The 17813-nt window shown below is 40.5% G+C and overlaps 1 protein-coding gene across 1 annotated transcript in view; it reads left to right on the top strand.

Moving 5' to 3' along the window:
- The window catches only part of bent (projectin protein bent), a 49166-nt gene extending 31418 nt beyond the window's left edge, over positions 1–17748 (top strand). Inside the window, exons 63-83 of the mRNA XM_089595453.1 lie at positions 38–319; positions 409–708; positions 1092–1394; positions 1469–1927; positions 2157–3482; positions 3927–4808; positions 4901–5156; positions 5422–5747; positions 5828–6130; positions 6255–6639; positions 6719–6924; positions 6995–7455; positions 7531–8065; positions 8448–8642; positions 8718–11220; positions 11308–14675; positions 14776–15552; positions 15658–15960; positions 16353–16679; positions 16763–16876; positions 16967–17748. Coding sequence (XP_089451579.1) covers positions 38–319; positions 409–708; positions 1092–1394; positions 1469–1927; positions 2157–3482; positions 3927–4808; positions 4901–5156; positions 5422–5747; positions 5828–6130; positions 6255–6639; positions 6719–6924; positions 6995–7455; positions 7531–8065; positions 8448–8642; positions 8718–11220; positions 11308–14675; positions 14776–15552; positions 15658–15960; positions 16353–16679; positions 16763–16876; positions 16967–17172 — 13817 coding nt within the window. The 3' untranslated portion in view covers positions 17173–17748. The remainder of the gene's footprint in view (positions 1–37; positions 320–408; positions 709–1091; positions 1395–1468; positions 1928–2156; positions 3483–3926; positions 4809–4900; positions 5157–5421; positions 5748–5827; positions 6131–6254; positions 6640–6718; positions 6925–6994; positions 7456–7530; positions 8066–8447; positions 8643–8717; positions 11221–11307; positions 14676–14775; positions 15553–15657; positions 15961–16352; positions 16680–16762; positions 16877–16966) is intronic.
- Positions 17749–17813: the final 65 nt, after the last annotated feature.

Raw genomic sequence — 17813 nt, 5'->3', positions numbered from 1 at the left:
TAATGAAGTTAAATACTAATTTTTATCTTATTTTTAGTGCCACCTAAAATTGATAGAAAATATCTTAGAGACATTACTGTTCATGAACATGAACCTATCAAATTTGATATAAAAGTATTTGGAGAACCAGCTCCAGATGTCTCATGGTCAATAAATGGAAAGATTGTTCATCAGACTACATACAGACGAGTCGAAAATGTCCCATACAATACAAAGTTTTTCAATGATAGACCAGAACGTAAAGATACAGGAACGTATAAAATTACTGCTAGTAATCAGTATGGTACTGATACAGCGGAAGTGGAAGTCACTGTAGTCTGTGAGTTTCCAAATTTAAAATATCAAAACAATAAATTGGTCATACCTTTTTTTAAATATATTACTTCAACTAAACATTTTTTATAATAGCTAAACCCGATAAACCAGAAGGACCATTAGAAGTGACTGACGTACACAAAGATGGCTGTAAACTGAAATGGAAGAAGCCGAAAGATGATGGAGGTGAACCAATTGAAGGGTATATCATTGAGAAACTTGATACGGATACGGGAGTATGGTTGCCTATTGGTAGATCATCTGTACCTGAAGCAAATGTCGAAGGGTTAACACCAGGACATGAATATAAATTCCGTGTGAAGGCCGTCAACAAAGAAGGAGAGTCTGAGCCACTCGAAACTATTGGAACGATCGTAGCTAAAGATCCATTCAGTAAGCAAAGTATTGTAAAAAACATAATTACTTTCGATGATTATTTGAGACATTATCAGGTTAAATAACAAGATTTATGAATAGTTAAAATCGTTACTCATTGCACTTAACTTAAGTATACTTTGCACAATTTATGCGGTAGTAATTGATAGATATAGAAATTCGAAAATATAATATTTTAAAACTCAAATATCTTACACTTAATATATTTTATTTTTATGTTCATTTTTAGTCCATGCCATCTTACTTTTTGAGATTTATAACTACTCTTTTGTATACGTATACTTGATATTATATATTTACACAAAGTTTATTACAAATCCTTCACAATGTTCGTATTGATGACAATTTTTCTTCAAATTCACTTATGGCCTATTTCGTAGCTATTCCATCTCCTCCTGGTGCTCCTGAGCCAGTTGACTGGACAGCCAGCCAAGTTGATTTGAAATGGAACGAGCCAATTAGTAATGGAGGCACACCTATCACAGGCTATATTATTGAAAAGAAAGATAAATATAGTACTATGTGGGAAAAAGCTCTTGAAAGAGATGTACCAGTTTGCTCAGGTTTAGTCACTGGGCTTATTGAAGGCAATGAATATCAGTTCCGCGTTATTGCAGTAAATAAAGCTGGACAATCAGAACCTGGTGAAGCAAGCAGAACATTTATCGCTAAACCAAGATTCTGTAAGTATAATTATTTATCATGGTCAAATTTCCTCTTTTTTGTAATTTTATTATTATTGATATTATTATTTCAGTGGCTCCAAAGATTGATAGACGTACACTGCGCGATCTAACACTATCCGCTGGATCAACACTTAAGATTGATGTTAATGTAATTGGTGAGCCCCCTCCAACAATGAACTGGCGTGTCGGATCGATGCCACTTACTCCAAGCAGAACAGTAAACATCGACAATGCAGAGTACGCGAGTAAACTTACTGTCCGTCCAGTAAAACGTGACGATAGTGGTGACTACACAATAATAGCTACTAACTCATGTGGAAAAGATACTGCAACTGTTAAAGTTACCGTAACTGATAAGCCATCGCCACCTGAGGGTCCACTTTCTGTCACTGATGTTCATAAAGAAGGGTGTAAACTAAAATGGAAACGTCCTCTTGATGACGGCGGTTTACCGATCGAGTATTATCAGATTGATAAGATGGATCCCGAAACTGGGTGTTGGGTACCGTGCGGCCGGGCACTTGAGCCAAGTATGTAAAATTCGAAAAATGTCACATTTTTAAGCACGCCTACTCCATAGTACTGACTCATATTTTTTGTTAAAAATATTTTACTCTATAGCTCGATAAACTTGGCTAAAAAAAATAGATTTTTCCACAAAATCAGTAACATTATTTAAAATACGTGTATTTATTTGTATGTATAGTTGGAAAAAATATTTATAAAATATGGCTAAGAATATATCGATCTTTATTGTAGGTTTAGATGTCACTGGATTAACACCAGGCAAGGAATACAGATTCCGCGTATCAGCAGTTAATTCGGAAGGCGAATCTGAGCCACTTGTTGCAGAACAAACAATAATAGCAAAGAATCCATTCGACGAACCAGATAAGCCAACTGATCTCGAAGCAACAGACTGGGACAAGGATCACATAGATCTCAAGTGGAATCCTCCATTAAACGATGGGGGTGCCCCAATAACAAGTTATGTAATAGAGAAGAAGGACAAATATGGTGAATGGGAAAAAGCTATTGAAATTCCAGCTTACGGAAGTGACGGTCCAGTTCGAGCAACTGTTCCAGACCTCATTGAAGGACAACCTTACGAATTCCGTGTACGGGCTATAAACAAAGCTGGACCGAGTGAACCTTCCAATCAGACACCTACGATTATTGCTAAGCCACGTAATTTGGCACCTAAAATTGACAGAACAAACCTCATCGACATTAAAGTCAAGGCTGGACAGAACTTTAGCTTTGATGTTAAAGTCAGCGGTGAACCGCCACCAAATACACGATGGATGTTGGATAACAGAGACGTTAGAACTAGTGACCGAGTCAAAGTTAAACATGTCGATTATAATACTAGTTTGAATGTCCGAATGGCTACAAGGGCTGAATCTGGAAAGTACCAGATTATCGCCGAGAACATAAACGGCAAGGACATTGCATATGTAAAAGTTACTGTTTTGGACAAACCTGGTACACCAGAAGGACCACTTAAAGTATCAGATGTCACAGCTGAAGGTTGCAAGCTGGCTTGGAAACCACCAGAAGATGATGGTGGGTGTCCTATCGAAAAGTATGTTGTAGAAAAACTTGATGAAACTACAGGAAGATGGGTTCCAGCTGGTGAAACTGATGGTCCTGAAACCAGCCTCCAAATTGATGGACTTATACCAAATCATAAGTATAAATTCAGAGTAAGAGCTGTAAACAAACAAGGAAAAGGAGAGCCACTTGCTACCGAGAAAGCCATAGAAGCTAAAAATCCATTTGACGAACCAGGTAAACCTGGTACACCAAGAATTAAGGATTACGATTCAGACTTTGTAGATCTCGAATGGACTCGCCCACTAACTGATGGTGGTTCACCGATTACTGGTTATATTATTGAAAAACGTGATAAATATAGTCCCACATGGGAGAAATGTGCTGAAACTGAAGGCGACTTACCCTCTGGTAGAGTAAAGGATCTTATCGAAGGAACGGCTTACGAATTCCGCGTCAGAGCAGTTAATAAAGCTGGACCTGGTGAAGCTTCTGATGCCAGTGCATCACATCTTGCTCGTCCCAAAAATCGTAAGTTGTTATATTTAGGTTTTTTTATACTTGTTATTCATAAAGCACACCACGCAAACGTTACGAATAGTTGTATGTCCGCCAAAAATTTTACAAAATCAATTTCCTCATGCTACGTCCAATGACTTGAAAATTGGCCAACATGCTTTAATTAGTATATATTGTGGTTTATGACGTGTTCGATCAGACAAACTCGTGGTGACGTTTATAAATTTGATACAGATCATTACTTTATCAGACATCAAACTGTGCGGATGAAAAAAATTATAACTTTGACAAACAATGATTAAATGAGCCAATACTTTTTTTTACGAAATTTATAAGTGCATGTAGTAATATACAATGGCAACGATAAAAATATCAATTTTATTAGGTTTTGAAATTATATTTAATTACATAGATATTGTTGTTGGAAGTACGTATTTAAATCAAAATTTTTTTTAGTTCCACCCAAAATCGACAGAAAATACATGCTGGATGTCAAAGTTCGTGCAGGCAGCTATTTCGACTTTGATGTTCCTGTCAGTGGTGAACCACCTCCAAAGAAGGAATGGAGTCTCAAAGGCAATGTGGTCACCGCGAGTGATCGTATTAAAATTGTGAACGAAGACTACAATACTCGAGTTCGTGTTTTAGAAGCTTTACGAGCAGATTCAGGCGAATATACTCTCACTGCACGAAATGTGAACGGTAAAGATAGTGCTACTCTACGAGTCATCGTTCTTGACGTTCCTGCTCCACCAGAAGGTCCTTTAAAAATATCAGATGTCTCAAGAAATGGCTGTCGACTCGCCTGGAAACCACCCAAAGATGATGGTGGTTCTGAGATCCTTCACTACACTGTCGAAAAAATGGATGCTGAAAGTATGCGATGGGTACCATTATGTGAGTCAGTGGGTACTAGTGTGGTGATTGATCACCTGATTGAAGGACACCAATATAGCTTCCGTATTCGAGCTGTTAATAAACAAGGTGAATCCCCTCCACTCAATGGCCTTGACAGTATTATTGCTGTTGATCCTTTTGGAAAACCAGAGAAACCTGGTACACCATCTGTTACTGACTGGGATAAAAACCGTGTTGATTTGGAATGGACACCACCGAAAAGAGATGGAGGAGCACCTATTACAAGTTATATCATCGAGAAAAAGCCTAAATTTGGACAGTGGGAAAAAGCTGTGGAAGTCGATGCTGATAAAACGCATGCTAGGGTACCTGATTTAACTGAGGGAGAAGAGTATGAGTTCCGTGTAATTGCTGTTAATAAGGCTGGACCTGGGGAGCCATCTGACGCATCCCTTCCTATTGTTGCAAAAGCACGCTACAGTAAGCATAATTTACAAAAAATTTTTGAAAGAAACAAAATATAAATTTATTTAATTTCTATGATTCTTTTTAACGCTTGATTTTTCTTTTAGTCAAACCGTCCTTCGATCCACATTTATTACATGACCTTGTTGTGCGTGCTGGTCAAAAAATCAACTATGACATACCGATCGAAGCATCACCTAAGCCTGTTGCCAAATGGACCATCAACAGCGTACCTGTCGTAGCTGATGAACGACATGAAATCTTTACGACAAATACCAATACCGTGTTCGAAATCGCATTTGCTCACCGATCAGACAGTGGACATTATGTGTTAACCCTTGAAAATGAGCTGGGTGCCTTTAGGTGATTGATTATATAAATTTAATAATTTTTAATTACATGTATTTTTTATATTTAAAACAATTCATCGTATTTGGACAACAAAATAATTTACTTTGCTGTAGTACAATTTAATTAAACACTAATCATAATTGTTTAACTTATTATTTTTATTTGGTGTAATTTTATTATGCTATTATCTTTATTTTAATCACTTCAAAATTTTGTTTTGTGAAAAAATTTCTATTTTAATTATAATAAAATTTTAAAAAAATTGTTATGTTTACAGTGCAAGTGCTAACGTAACTGTAATTGATAAACCATCACCACCACGCCCACCTTTAGATGTCACAAATATCACGAAAGATAGTTGTCATTTGTCGTGGCAAGCTCCACTGGACAATGGAGGTACACCAATTTTACACTACATTATTGAGAAGATGGATGTATCCCGTGGAACTTGGACAGATGCTGGTATGAGCATGGTGACTAAGCATGAAGTTGCTAGACTAATCCATCGTAAAGAGTATTTCTTCCGGATAAAAGCTGTCAATAGTGTTGGGGAATCCGAACCCCTTGAAACCACTAAGAGCATTATTGCCAAGAATGAATTTGGTATGCAGTTGACAAATTCTAAATAATTTTTCAAATGCATATTTCGCTTTATTCAATTTTATCAAAATTTATTAATACAGACGAGCCAGGCCCCCCTGGAAAACCCAGAGTACTAGACTGGGACAAAGATCACGTCGATCTCGACTGGCCTGTACCAGAATCCGATGGAGGATCCCCTATCACCGGATATATTGTCCAAAAGAAAGAGAAGGGTAGTCCTTACTGGACTAACGCTGTTCATGTGCCATCCAACCAAACTAAAGCTACTGTGCCTGATTTAACTGAAGGACAAGAATACGAGTTCCGTGTAATAGCTCAAAATGCTGCTGGCCAATCTGAACCTTCAGAGCCTAGTGACATGGTCACTGCTAAACCAAGATACTGTAAGTTAATTTTTTTTTCATACCAAAAATGTAAAAAATTTTGATTTGACGTAACAAAATTTTAAAAATATTTTGAATATAATTTTATTCTTAATTAAATTATATTTTTAACCTTTTTTTTTAGTGGCACCGAAAATTAAGACACCACTAAACGACGTAAAGATCAAAGCAGGTCACATATTCCACTTTGATGTAGACTTTATTGGTGAGCCGATTCCAGAAGTCATGTGGACTAAAAACACCAAAGATATAGAAAGTAATAAGAGAACAACAGTCACATCCATCGGCTACCACACGATCCTTCATATTGTTGACGCCAAGAGATCAGATTCTGGAAGCTACCATATATTGTTGAGAAACAGCAGTGGAATTGATGAGGGATCATTTAAATTAACAGTTCTTGATAAACCTGGTCCTCCTGAAGGTCCACTTGAATATGAAGAAATTACTGGACAGTCGGTTACTTTGTCCTGGAAACCACCAAAAGACAATGGTGGAAGTGAACTAACGTATGTATTCTTAATCAGTTATCAATTTTTAACCTTAATTGAATAAACATTTTTTTCAAACACTCAAATTGTTTTATAGTGGCTACATAATTGAAAAACGTGATCTTACTCACGGTGGAGGTTGGGTGCCTGCAGTATCACATGTCAATCCTAAATTCAATCATGCAACGGTACCTCGTCTTATTGAAGGTACGAGCTACGAATTCCGAGTTTGTGCTGAAAATCTTCAAGGGCGCTCTGAACCATTAAATACAGACAGATCAATTGTTGCGAAAAATCAATTCGGTAAGTGATCTAGTTCTCGATAGTTGATAAATTTTTAAGAACTTAATCATCTTAATTACCTTTTTTACAGTTGTTCCTGGTCAGCCTGGTAGGCCAGAATGTGTCGATGCTGACAAAGACCACATTAAAATCGAATGGAAGCCACCAATAAGTACAGGTGGTTCACCAATCATTGGTTATGATGTCGAAAGACGTGATCGAGCAACTGGCAGATGGATTAAACTCAACAAAGAACCAGTTAAACCCACAGAATATTATGATGATCACGTTAGCGAAGGTCACCAGTACGAATATCGAGTAACAGCTATCAACGCCGCTGGTGCCGGAAAACCAAGCGACACTTCGCACGTAATTACAGCCAAGCCCATGAGGGAAAAACCGAAATTGTATCTTGATGCACTTATTGGCAGAAGGATAAAAGTTCGCGCTGGAGAACCAATTAATATTTGCATACCGATAACTGGTGCGCCTACTCCAAAGATTGAATGGACCAAAAACCGTGTAAAACTTGCAGAAACTTTGCGCATTTCGGTAAAAATACGTTTATTTTAAACAGTCACTGAAAATTGATTTTTATATTTCGTAATATTCAATTTTATTTCACAGACTGAAACAAAGAGCGATCATACTCAGTTGCTTATTGAAAAATCAGTTCGCGATGATGGTGGAAAATACACCATTACAGCAACAAATGATTATGGTCGTGATTCTGCAGACATTGAAGTTATTGTAGTAGACAAACCTGGACCTCCCCAAGGCCCTATACAATATACAGCTACCACACAAGAAAGTGTTTCTCTTGCTTGGAGCCCACCATTAGACGACGGTGGTTCCGACATTACAAATTATATTGTTGAAGTTACTGACTTTGGATCTGAAAATTGGAGACAGTGCCCTGGTTATTGCCCAACAACCCATTTCACTGCAAAAGGTCTCACGGAAGGCAAGCGCTACGTATTCCGTGTTCGCGCCGAAACGATATATGGTGTTTCCGAACCTCTGGAGGGTAAACCTGTTACGGCTAAATGTCCATTTGATCCACCAGACGCTCCCAGTCAGCCAGAGATTCTGGGATATACTCCCAACAGCTGTACATTGGCATGGACTCCACCAGTGAATACTGGTGGCAAACCAATAACTGGTACATAATTTACATAATAAAAAATGACTACAGTTGAACAAAAACTGAATTCTCTAAAAATTATAAAAAATAAATATTTGACCAAAGTTTGGGCGATGGTGCACGAAATAAACAGGGGAAAAACCATTATAAAAAATTTTTTTTAAATGAAAGAAAAGATTATTAGTCTTATAAAATTTTCTAAATTATTTAAAGTATTTTGTAGTAATTCAACTATACGTTACTAGACCAATTGAAATCAAAACTTTTGAGAAAGACGAAAAATTAAACTACAAATAAATCTAATTGATTTTCTGCATTTTTCAAGCAACATTTAATATATGATTTTCTTCTTGAAAAGAACCTATTTAAGTATTTTTTTAAAATATTTAATTTTTTATAGGTTATATTGTTGAAAAACGAGAGCGAGGTGGCGAATGGATAAAGGCTAACAACTATCCGACACCGAATACTACGTTTACAGTTCAGGACCTTCACGAAGGTGGAAGATATGAATTCCGTGTCATCGCTGTTAATGAAGCTGGACCTGGACGACCAAGTAAACCAACGGAACCAATCACTGCTGGTCACCAGAGAAGTATGTCCATTCAACACAATGAAGCTTCAGCAAAGTAATGCAAAAATAACTTATTTTTGTATTTTTATTTTATAGCTGCTCCAGATGCTCCAGAGCAACCAAAAGCTGACCGTATCACGAAAGATTCTGTTACTATATCCTGGCGACCACCACGTAGCGATGGCGGAGCAAAGATCCGTGGTTATATTATACAACAAAAGAAAGCTCGTGGAACCGATGACTGGGATGACGTTAACGGTGCTCCTGTACCTTCAACTTCATTTACAGTGCCACACCTAATACTTGGCGAAGAGTACCTATTCCGCGTAATAGCCGTTAACGACGTAGGCAAGAGTCCACCAAGTAGAGCCAGTAATCCAATTACAATTGAAGAACAACCTAACAAGCCAATAATGGATCTTGGCGGTGTACGTGACATAACAGTTCGTGCAGGAGAAGACTTCTGTATTCACGTACCTTACATCGGTTTTCCAAAACCAACAGCTACTTGGTATGTCAATGATGTCGTCACGGATGAGGATATAAATAAACGTGTGCATTTACAGCTAGCTGATGATTATGCTAGCCTTGTAGTAAAAAATTCAAAACGTTCAGATGGCGGCCAGTACAGACTACAGCTTCGCAATGCATCTGGCTTCGACACAGCCACAGTCAATGTGCGCGTTCTTGACAGGCCTTCACCACCTCAAAATCTACGAGCTGATGAATTTGCTGGAGATGCACTCACACTATTCTGGAACCCACCAAAAGACAATGGTGGTGCAGAAGTTACAAATTACGTTATTGAGAAAAAAGAACCAAAATCATTTGAATGGGTCAAAGTAAGTGCATGCACCACGTCTACGTTCGTACGTGTGCGCAACCTTGCCGTAGGATGTGTGTACGATTTCCGAGTGATGGCAGAAAATCAGTATGGCACTTCAGATCCAGCTACAACGACAGATCCTATCAAGGCAAGATATCCGTTTGATCCACCTGGTGCACCTGGGGCACCTCGTGGTGTTGAAACGACTGAAGATAGTATTACTATAACTTGGACAAAGCCAAGACACGATGGTGGTGCACCTATTACGGGTTATGTGATTGAAAAACGATTAATTAGTGAAGAGAAATGGATTAAAGCTACTCAAGCACTTGTAACTGATACCACATACAAAGTAGGAGGCCTTATTGAAAATCATGATTACGAGTTTCGTGTTGCTGCTGTAAACGCAGCAGGTCAAGGTCCATTCAGTGCAGGTTCTGATGCGATCCGAGCCAGCGCGCCATCCATATCACCAAAGATCACAAGCGACCTCAGCATTCGGGATATGACTGTTATCGCTGGCGAGCCATTCACTATTACTGTACCATTTATTGCTAAACCCAGACCAAGACCCACGTGGTGCATAAATGGTGAAGATGTAGTTACCGATGATAGAATTAAATTCGAAACTAACGATTATGAGACACAATTTATCAACAAAAAAGCCAAACGATCAGAAACCGGCAATTATACAATTTATCTGACAAATGATGTAGGAACAGATTCTGCTAGTTGTAAGGTTCTCGTAGTTGATAGACCATCAGCACCACAAGGACCTCTAGATGTATCGGATATTACTCCAGAAACCTGCACAATATCTTGGAAACCACCGTTCGACGATGGTGGATCTCCAATTACAAACTACATCATAGAGAAATTGGAGCCCATTGGTATTTGGACAAAACTCAGCAGTTTTGCTAGGCGTACAACTTACGACGTATTTGGCCTTGAACCCAACAAAAAGTATAACTTCCGTATAAGAGCTGAAAATCAGTACGGAATTTCAGAGCCATTGACTGGAGACGAGCCCATTATGGCCAAATTCCCATTCCATGTTCCGGATCCACCTGGAAGGCCACGTGTTACAGATTGGGATTCAACGAGTATCACAGTTACATGGGACAGGCCTGTTTCTGATGGCGGCTCCCGCATCCAAGGTTATAAAATTGAGTTCAGAGACCCATCTGATGACACAACGTGGCGTATTGCTAATGATTATCTTGTTAAAGACACAACCTATATTTGCTATAATCTTCTTGCCGGTCATGAATATGAATTCCGCATTCGTGCTAAGAACGCAGCTGGTTTGAGTAAACCTAGTCCACCATCGACACCATTCAAGCTTAAGAGCAAGTGCATGGTACCAGATGCACCACGAAACCCACAAGTTGTCAAGGTTGGCAAAAACTATGTCGATTTGCGATGGGAGGCACCAGCTTCCGATGGTGGCAGCCGTATTACTGGATACATGATTGAAAAACGTGAGATTGGTAGCGCTATTTGGATGAAGTGTAGCGACTATAATGTAACAGATCTTGAATATACGGTGCTACACCTGATCGAAAAAGGAGACTACGAATTTAGGGTATTCGCTCTCAATGCAGCCGGTAGATCGGATCCAAGCGCATGCACGGCTCCTGTTAAAATCTGTGAAGTCGAAGGAGGTGAGAAACCAGAGTTTGTTAGAACTTTACCATACTCGCAAGGAGTTGCACTAGGAAAAACGCAAGTACTTGAATGCGAAGCCACTGGTAAACCAGCACCAATTGCCAGGTAAATTCTATAGTAAATTTTATTATCAATGAAGATAAAAATTTTTTAATAATACAATGTTTTTTTTATTTCTCGATATTTTTTTAGGTGGTTGAAAAATGGACGAGAATTAACACTTGGAGGTCGATTCCGTACAGAGGCATTTGATGGTGTGTTCCGCTTGGTAATTACAGAAGTTTACGAATCAGATGAGGGAGATTACACTTGTCAAGCCACAAATGCTGTAGGGTATGCCAGCACGACTGGTAGGCTAAAGATCGGTTCGCCACCACGTATAGATCGCATACCAGACGATTTATTCCTGCCAGAAGGAGAAAATACAAAGATTAAAGTCTATTACAGCGGTGATCAGCCGATTACGGTTACATTAAAGAAGGATGACAAGAAACTGCCCGAGTCCACGGATCATCTTAAATACACAGTGTTTGACGATTACATCATTATATTTATCAAAGAAATTAACAAAGATCAAGACACCGGAGTGTATGAAGTGCTTTTAGAAAATGAAAGCGGTAGTGTGAGTGGGGTGTTCAACGTTTACATAACTGGTTTACCTGGACCTCCACAAGGACCACTAGAAGTATCACATATCGACAAACACACTTGCTCACTCAGCTGGCATCCACCTAAATTTGATGGTGGTCTTAAAATTACTCACTACGTTATTGAAAGACGCGATGTAACTCACACGCAATGGATTACGATCTCTATGTTTGGCTGCAAAGAGACCTTCTACTCAGTCCAGGGTTTGACTGAAGGTCAAGAATATCTATTCAGAGTCATGGCTGTCAACGATAATGGTATGGGCCCACCATTACAAGGAGCTAACCCCATCAAAGCTAAGGCACCATTCGATCCACCAGGGCCTCCGGGAACGCCTAAAGTTACTCAAGTGGGTGGAGATTTTGTTAACCTTTCGTGGGAAAGACCAGAGAATGATGGAGGTGCAAGAATTCAAGGATACTGGATTGATAAACGCGAGATCAAAACACCTGAAAGCTGCTGGCTGCGCGTAAATCCATCAATCTGTTTGCCAACTCAGATCAATATTAGCAATCTGATTGAAGGTCGAAAGTACGAGTTCCGTGTCGTTGCTCAAAACGAAGCAGGTTGCGGACCCGAATCCAAGGCTTCAACATCCGTTGTTATCCGCGATCCTCAAGCTGCTAAAGCACCAGAAATTCTGAAACCTCTACCAAAGACACTGAATTGTGCTCAAAACCACAATGCACACTTTAAATGCATCATCACTGGCATTCCTGCTCCAACGATCTCGTGGTTCAAGGGAGCTCGAGAGATCGTTAATGGCTCGCGTTATAAGATATACTCTGAGGGTGATTGTCACAATCTTATTGTACATGATATCTTTGGAGAAGATGCCGACGAGTATGTTTGTCGGGCTGTCAATAAAGCTGGTGTTAAATCAACTAAAGGTGAGCTTATGATCATGACGCCACCAAGACTGAATGTGCCACCAAGGTTCCGGGACACAGCCTTCTTCGACAAGGGCCTCAATGTTGTTATTAAAGTACCATTCACTGGTTTTCCTAAACCTAAGATCGCATGGGTGAGAGAAGGTGAAACCATCGAATCCGGAGAACATTACGACATCCATACTACGGAAAGACATGCTACTTTAACGATTCGAGATGCCAGCAAAGTAGATTCTGGACCATACAGATTAACCGCGGAAAATGATTTGGGTCAAGACTCTGCGATCATCAAGATACAGATAAGCGACAGGCCAGATCCTCCGCGATTCCCGATAATAGATAGCATTGGTCATGATTCGCTCGCATTAACTTGGAAGCCACCAGTATGGGATGGTGGCAGTAACATCACCAACTATCTCGTGGAAAAGCGCGAGCATCCAATGTCCACGTGGATCCGAGTGGGCAGCACGCGAGTTTGCTCTATGGCAATTCATGGTCTTAGTCCCGGACACCAGTACGATTTCCGCGTCTTTGCGGAAAATGTATACGGACGTTCAAATCCCAGTGAAACGACGCCTTTGGTGCAAACAAAGGGCGAAGCGAAGAAACGACGCGAAGAACCTAAGAAAAAACTTGACGTTGACCCTGTCACTGGCAAAAAGATTCGTGGCACGGATGAAAAAGTTTGGGATTATGATCAATTTGTGTCAGATATCTATGACAAGTACGTGCCGAGACAGCCTGTTGATATCAAACGAAACGTTTCAGTGTATGACCGCTATGACATTCTCGAAGAAATCGGTACTGGTGCGTTTGGTGTTGTGCATAGATGTAGAGAACGAGCGTCAGGCAACATTTTCGCAGCTAAATTCATTCCATCGGCACATCCTATGGAGAAGGAGCTTATCAGGCGAGAAATCGATATAATGAATCAACTGCATCATCCCAAGTTAATTAACTTGCACGACGCCTTCGAAGACGATGACGAAATGGTCCTTATCTTCGAGTTCTTGTCTGGTGGTGAACTGTTTGAACGTATTACCGCGGAAGGTTACACAATGTCGGAAGCTGAAGTTATTAATTACATGCGACAAATATGCGAAGCCATCAAACACATGCACGAAAGAAACATTATTCATCTCGATGTCAAACCCGAGAACATCATGTGTCAGACGCGACAGAGTACAAATGTAAAACTCATCGATTTCGGACTAGCCACTAAATTAGATCCAAATCAAGTAGTAAAAATCAGTACGGGTACGGCGGAATTTGCAGCTCCAGAAATCGTTGAAAGGGAACCCGTCGGTTTTTACACGGACATGTGGGCGTGTGGTGTTCTTGCATACGTTTTGTTAAGTGGACTGTCGCCGTTTGCCGGTGACAACGACATCGAGACCCTCAAAAACGTCAAAGCTTGCGACTGGGACTTTGACGAGGAAGCATTCCGAGAAGTTTCCGAAGAGGCCAAAGACTTCATTAGAAGACTACTTGTCAAGAACAAAGAGAAAAGAATGACTGCACACGAATGCTTGATGCATGCATGGCTGACCGGTGACTCGAGTAAGAGAACGCGCGAGATCAGCTCAAGCAGATACATTGACTTCAGAGACCGTATCCGTGCCAAATACGAGGACTGGAAGAAATACGTACTGCCCATTGGACGTCTTGCCGAATACTCGTCGCTTAGAAAATTATTGATCGAGAAATACCAGATCCAAGACACAACGTTCGATCGTAGACAAGCCGCGCCAAGGTTCGTCATCAAGCCACAGAGTGCCTTCGCTTACGAGGGACAGAGTGTCAAATTCACGTGTCGTGTAATAGCGATAGCACCAGCTGTGCTCACGTGGTACCGAAATAACCAGGAACTCAGACAGTCCGTGAAATTCATGAAACGTTACATCGGGGACGACTACACCTTTGTCATCAACAGGGTGAAATTGGAAGACAGAGGGGAATACATAATCAGAGCAGAGAATCATTACGGTTATCGCGAGGAAGTTGTATTCTTGAACGTTCAACGTGAGTATGAATATAATTTTTATTTATTATAACTTATTAAAAAAAAAAAAAATTTAGTCGCACAGGTACCATAATAATGTTTGACAATAATTGTTTTCAGCTCTACCCAAAGACGTACCGCCATACAAACCAGAAGCCTACCAGCCAGTCAGAAGACGCGAGCCTTTGCCGTATCACTTCTGGATGGAGACGAAAGAATCCGCTCCCGACTTTACCTTCCTGCTGCGTCCTCGTGTCATGCAAGCCCGCGACACCTGTAAACTGTTGTGCTGCCTGAGCGGCAAACCAACGCCCACGGTCAAATGGTACAAGAACCAGAAAGAATTGTCCAAATTGGATTACACGATGACGAACGCGGACGGCGTGGTGACGATGGAGATTGTCGACTGCAAGCCCGAGGACAGCGGCAAGTACAGGTGCGTGGCGATCAATTGCCACGGCACGGACGAGACGAGCTGCGTTGTCATCGTCGAGGGCTCAGGCGAGACCGAGGAGCAAGAACAGCTGGCCCACGATTTCTTACATTCCGGAGAGCGCCGGTTCATCGAAAAGCCGCTCAAGCCGGCTCCGTATCAGCCGGTCACGACCACGGTCATCAGGTCGACGCCGTTCAAGCCAGGCCACACTCCGGTCGCCAACATACCGATAAGCGAGCGCGAGCTACACCGGGTCACGATTCCGGAGCCAGAGCCCGCGCCGGTCCCAGTCGTGGAAAAGAAGCCCGAGCCACCGAAACCTGTCACACCCGAGCCCGTTCCCGAACCCGTGTTCGAAAAACCCGAACCCAAAGCGAAGAAATCGGCCAAGAAGTATGGCTCGAAGTTAGACACGACGGGCAGCCCGTCCAGATCGAGAAGCACGACAAAAGAACTGATTCGTAAGTTTTACCATGTTTTACATCAAGTTAAATAATCTCAATAGTATACATTTTTGTTTGAATGAAATTGCACTAACCTCTATCTGGTAAAATGTATGCGCGTAGCTGCCCCTGACACAACGATGGGACCACCGGCATTCGTCCAGCAGTTGGATAGTGAGCTAAAGATCGACGACGGCACGAGGCTCGAACTAACTGTCAAAGTCGAGGGTGATCCCGAGCCACAAGTTACGTGGTTGAAGAACGAACAGATCGTCACGTCGTCAGATGTTGTCGATTTAAGGTATAAGAATGGAGTAGCGTCACTGACGATCGCCGAGGTCTTCCCCGAAGACGAGGGCGAATACGTATGCACGGCTAGCAACAGTATTGGAACCATATCTACCACTTGCAAGTTAAAGATCAATCGTGAGTACTACTCGTTGAATACTGTTTCTACTTTCTTACTTCAACTGTCACTTTCGCGGCGGCTGCCATGATATCTCGTTTTCGTCACGTGATCAGCTTTATTTGGTCACGTGGTTTGCTGTTTGGCGGGAAATACAAATTAGATACAACGAAAATGAAAATATCATAAGACAATCGACTTTGAATCGGTCGAGGCCAAATTTTACACGATTGTCAATAAAGTGATAACAAATTATCCTTTTCAAAGACAAAAATGTTAAACAATTCTTTAACACGTAGTTTTTCGAGTGTTTGAATTATTTAGCGTGTACGGTACATCCTAACTAAATGACAAGGGGAGAAGTGAAAATAAAGTTGATGGATGATAACAATAATAAATATTGGCGTTGCAGCTGTAGAAAAAGCACCAGAGCCCAAACGAAAGGTCGAAACCGATGATCACGCGCCACAAATAGTCGACCACCTGAAGAGCACAGTGGTGAACGACGGTGACGCGGTGACGCTTAGCTGTCGTATCATCGGGGCGAACAAGTTCGACGTCATTTGGCTGCACAGCAACAAAGAGATCAAACCGAGCAAAGACTTCCAGTACACCAGCGAAGCCAACATCCACAAGCTCATCATCGCCGAGATCTTCCCCGAGGATTGCGGCACTTACACGTGCGAGGCGTTCAATGACGCGGGCGAAAGTTTCTCGTCTTGTACGCTCAACGTTCTCGGTGCGTGCAATTGCATTCAATATTTTTCGAGGGGAAAAAAAAAAAACCATAGAATTGACAATTTTTACTTGACTTTGTTTCAGTTCCTAACGAAGAACCCAAGAGCCCGGTGTTCAAGACATTCCCGCAGTCGGCGACTGTAACAGAAGGAGAAGCCGTCTACGCATCGTGCAAGTTTGAAGATGCGCCTCTCAAAGGTAGAAATTTTCATTTTTTTTTTTTTTTTTTCCACATTGCACCAGGAAGTTTTTGGAATTTTTTTTACAAAAACGTTTGTAACTCAACAGTAACTTGGCTGAAGGACGGTAAATCGATAGATGAGAAGAGTAGTAGATACCGTTTCAGCAAAGACGGCGAGACGAGCTTCAGGTTTGGCATAAAGGCAACCAACGCTCAGGATATCGGCCAGTACACAGTGCAAGCGATCGGCAAAAAGGGCGAGACTTACGCGGCATTTTCTATAAACGTTGTCCCGCCGAGCGAAAGTGTCTGATGAGGAATTACAGGATTACTTTTTTTTTTTTTTTTTTTTTTTTCTTAACAATCTCGTTTACCAATAATGAGATTATCCTCTCTTATACATATTATTGATTAATACTTCTTCTTCATCGCACATACTTTTTAACAAGGTGTTACGGGCGTGTATACGCGTCGTGCGCAACTATATACACGCCATCATTGGAAGAGAAAAACGTTTTTTTTACATTATACATATTATAATTATATTACAAATGCAATGATCGTTGACATCATGTTTAACATTAAACAAATTTTATTGCGCACGTGTGGTTAGACGGCAGCAGCGGCAGTTTATTGGACGCGAAAAAAAATTCACGTATATATTTATTATTCGATTGTGCCTGTATTTTGAATAACATTTCTTTTTCTTGTTTTATTAATTGTTAGTATTTTTGTATATTGTTTTTTTTTTCCTTTTTTTTTTTGACGAAGTTGATCGCTTTTAACCGTAGTGTTCAAAGATATGTATATCGGCCGCTGACTAGCCGTCAATCGAAACGAATGATGTGTTACATTATTATAAAATAAAAAATAAAGTATTAAAAAATTATATGCCATCTTTTATTTTAGCCTCATAAAAATTTCCTTGAAAAAAAAAATTTAATTAAATCTAAT

This window comes from Copidosoma floridanum, unplaced genomic scaffold (genome assembly GCF_036245765.1).
Source record: "Copidosoma floridanum isolate Cflo_tuat_1 unplaced genomic scaffold, Cflo_Japanese_pri ptg000025l, whole genome shotgun sequence".
In the NCBI taxonomy this organism is placed as follows: domain Eukaryota; kingdom Metazoa; phylum Arthropoda; class Insecta; order Hymenoptera; family Encyrtidae; genus Copidosoma; species Copidosoma floridanum.
This window is presented reverse-complemented; position numbering and strand designations above follow the sequence as displayed.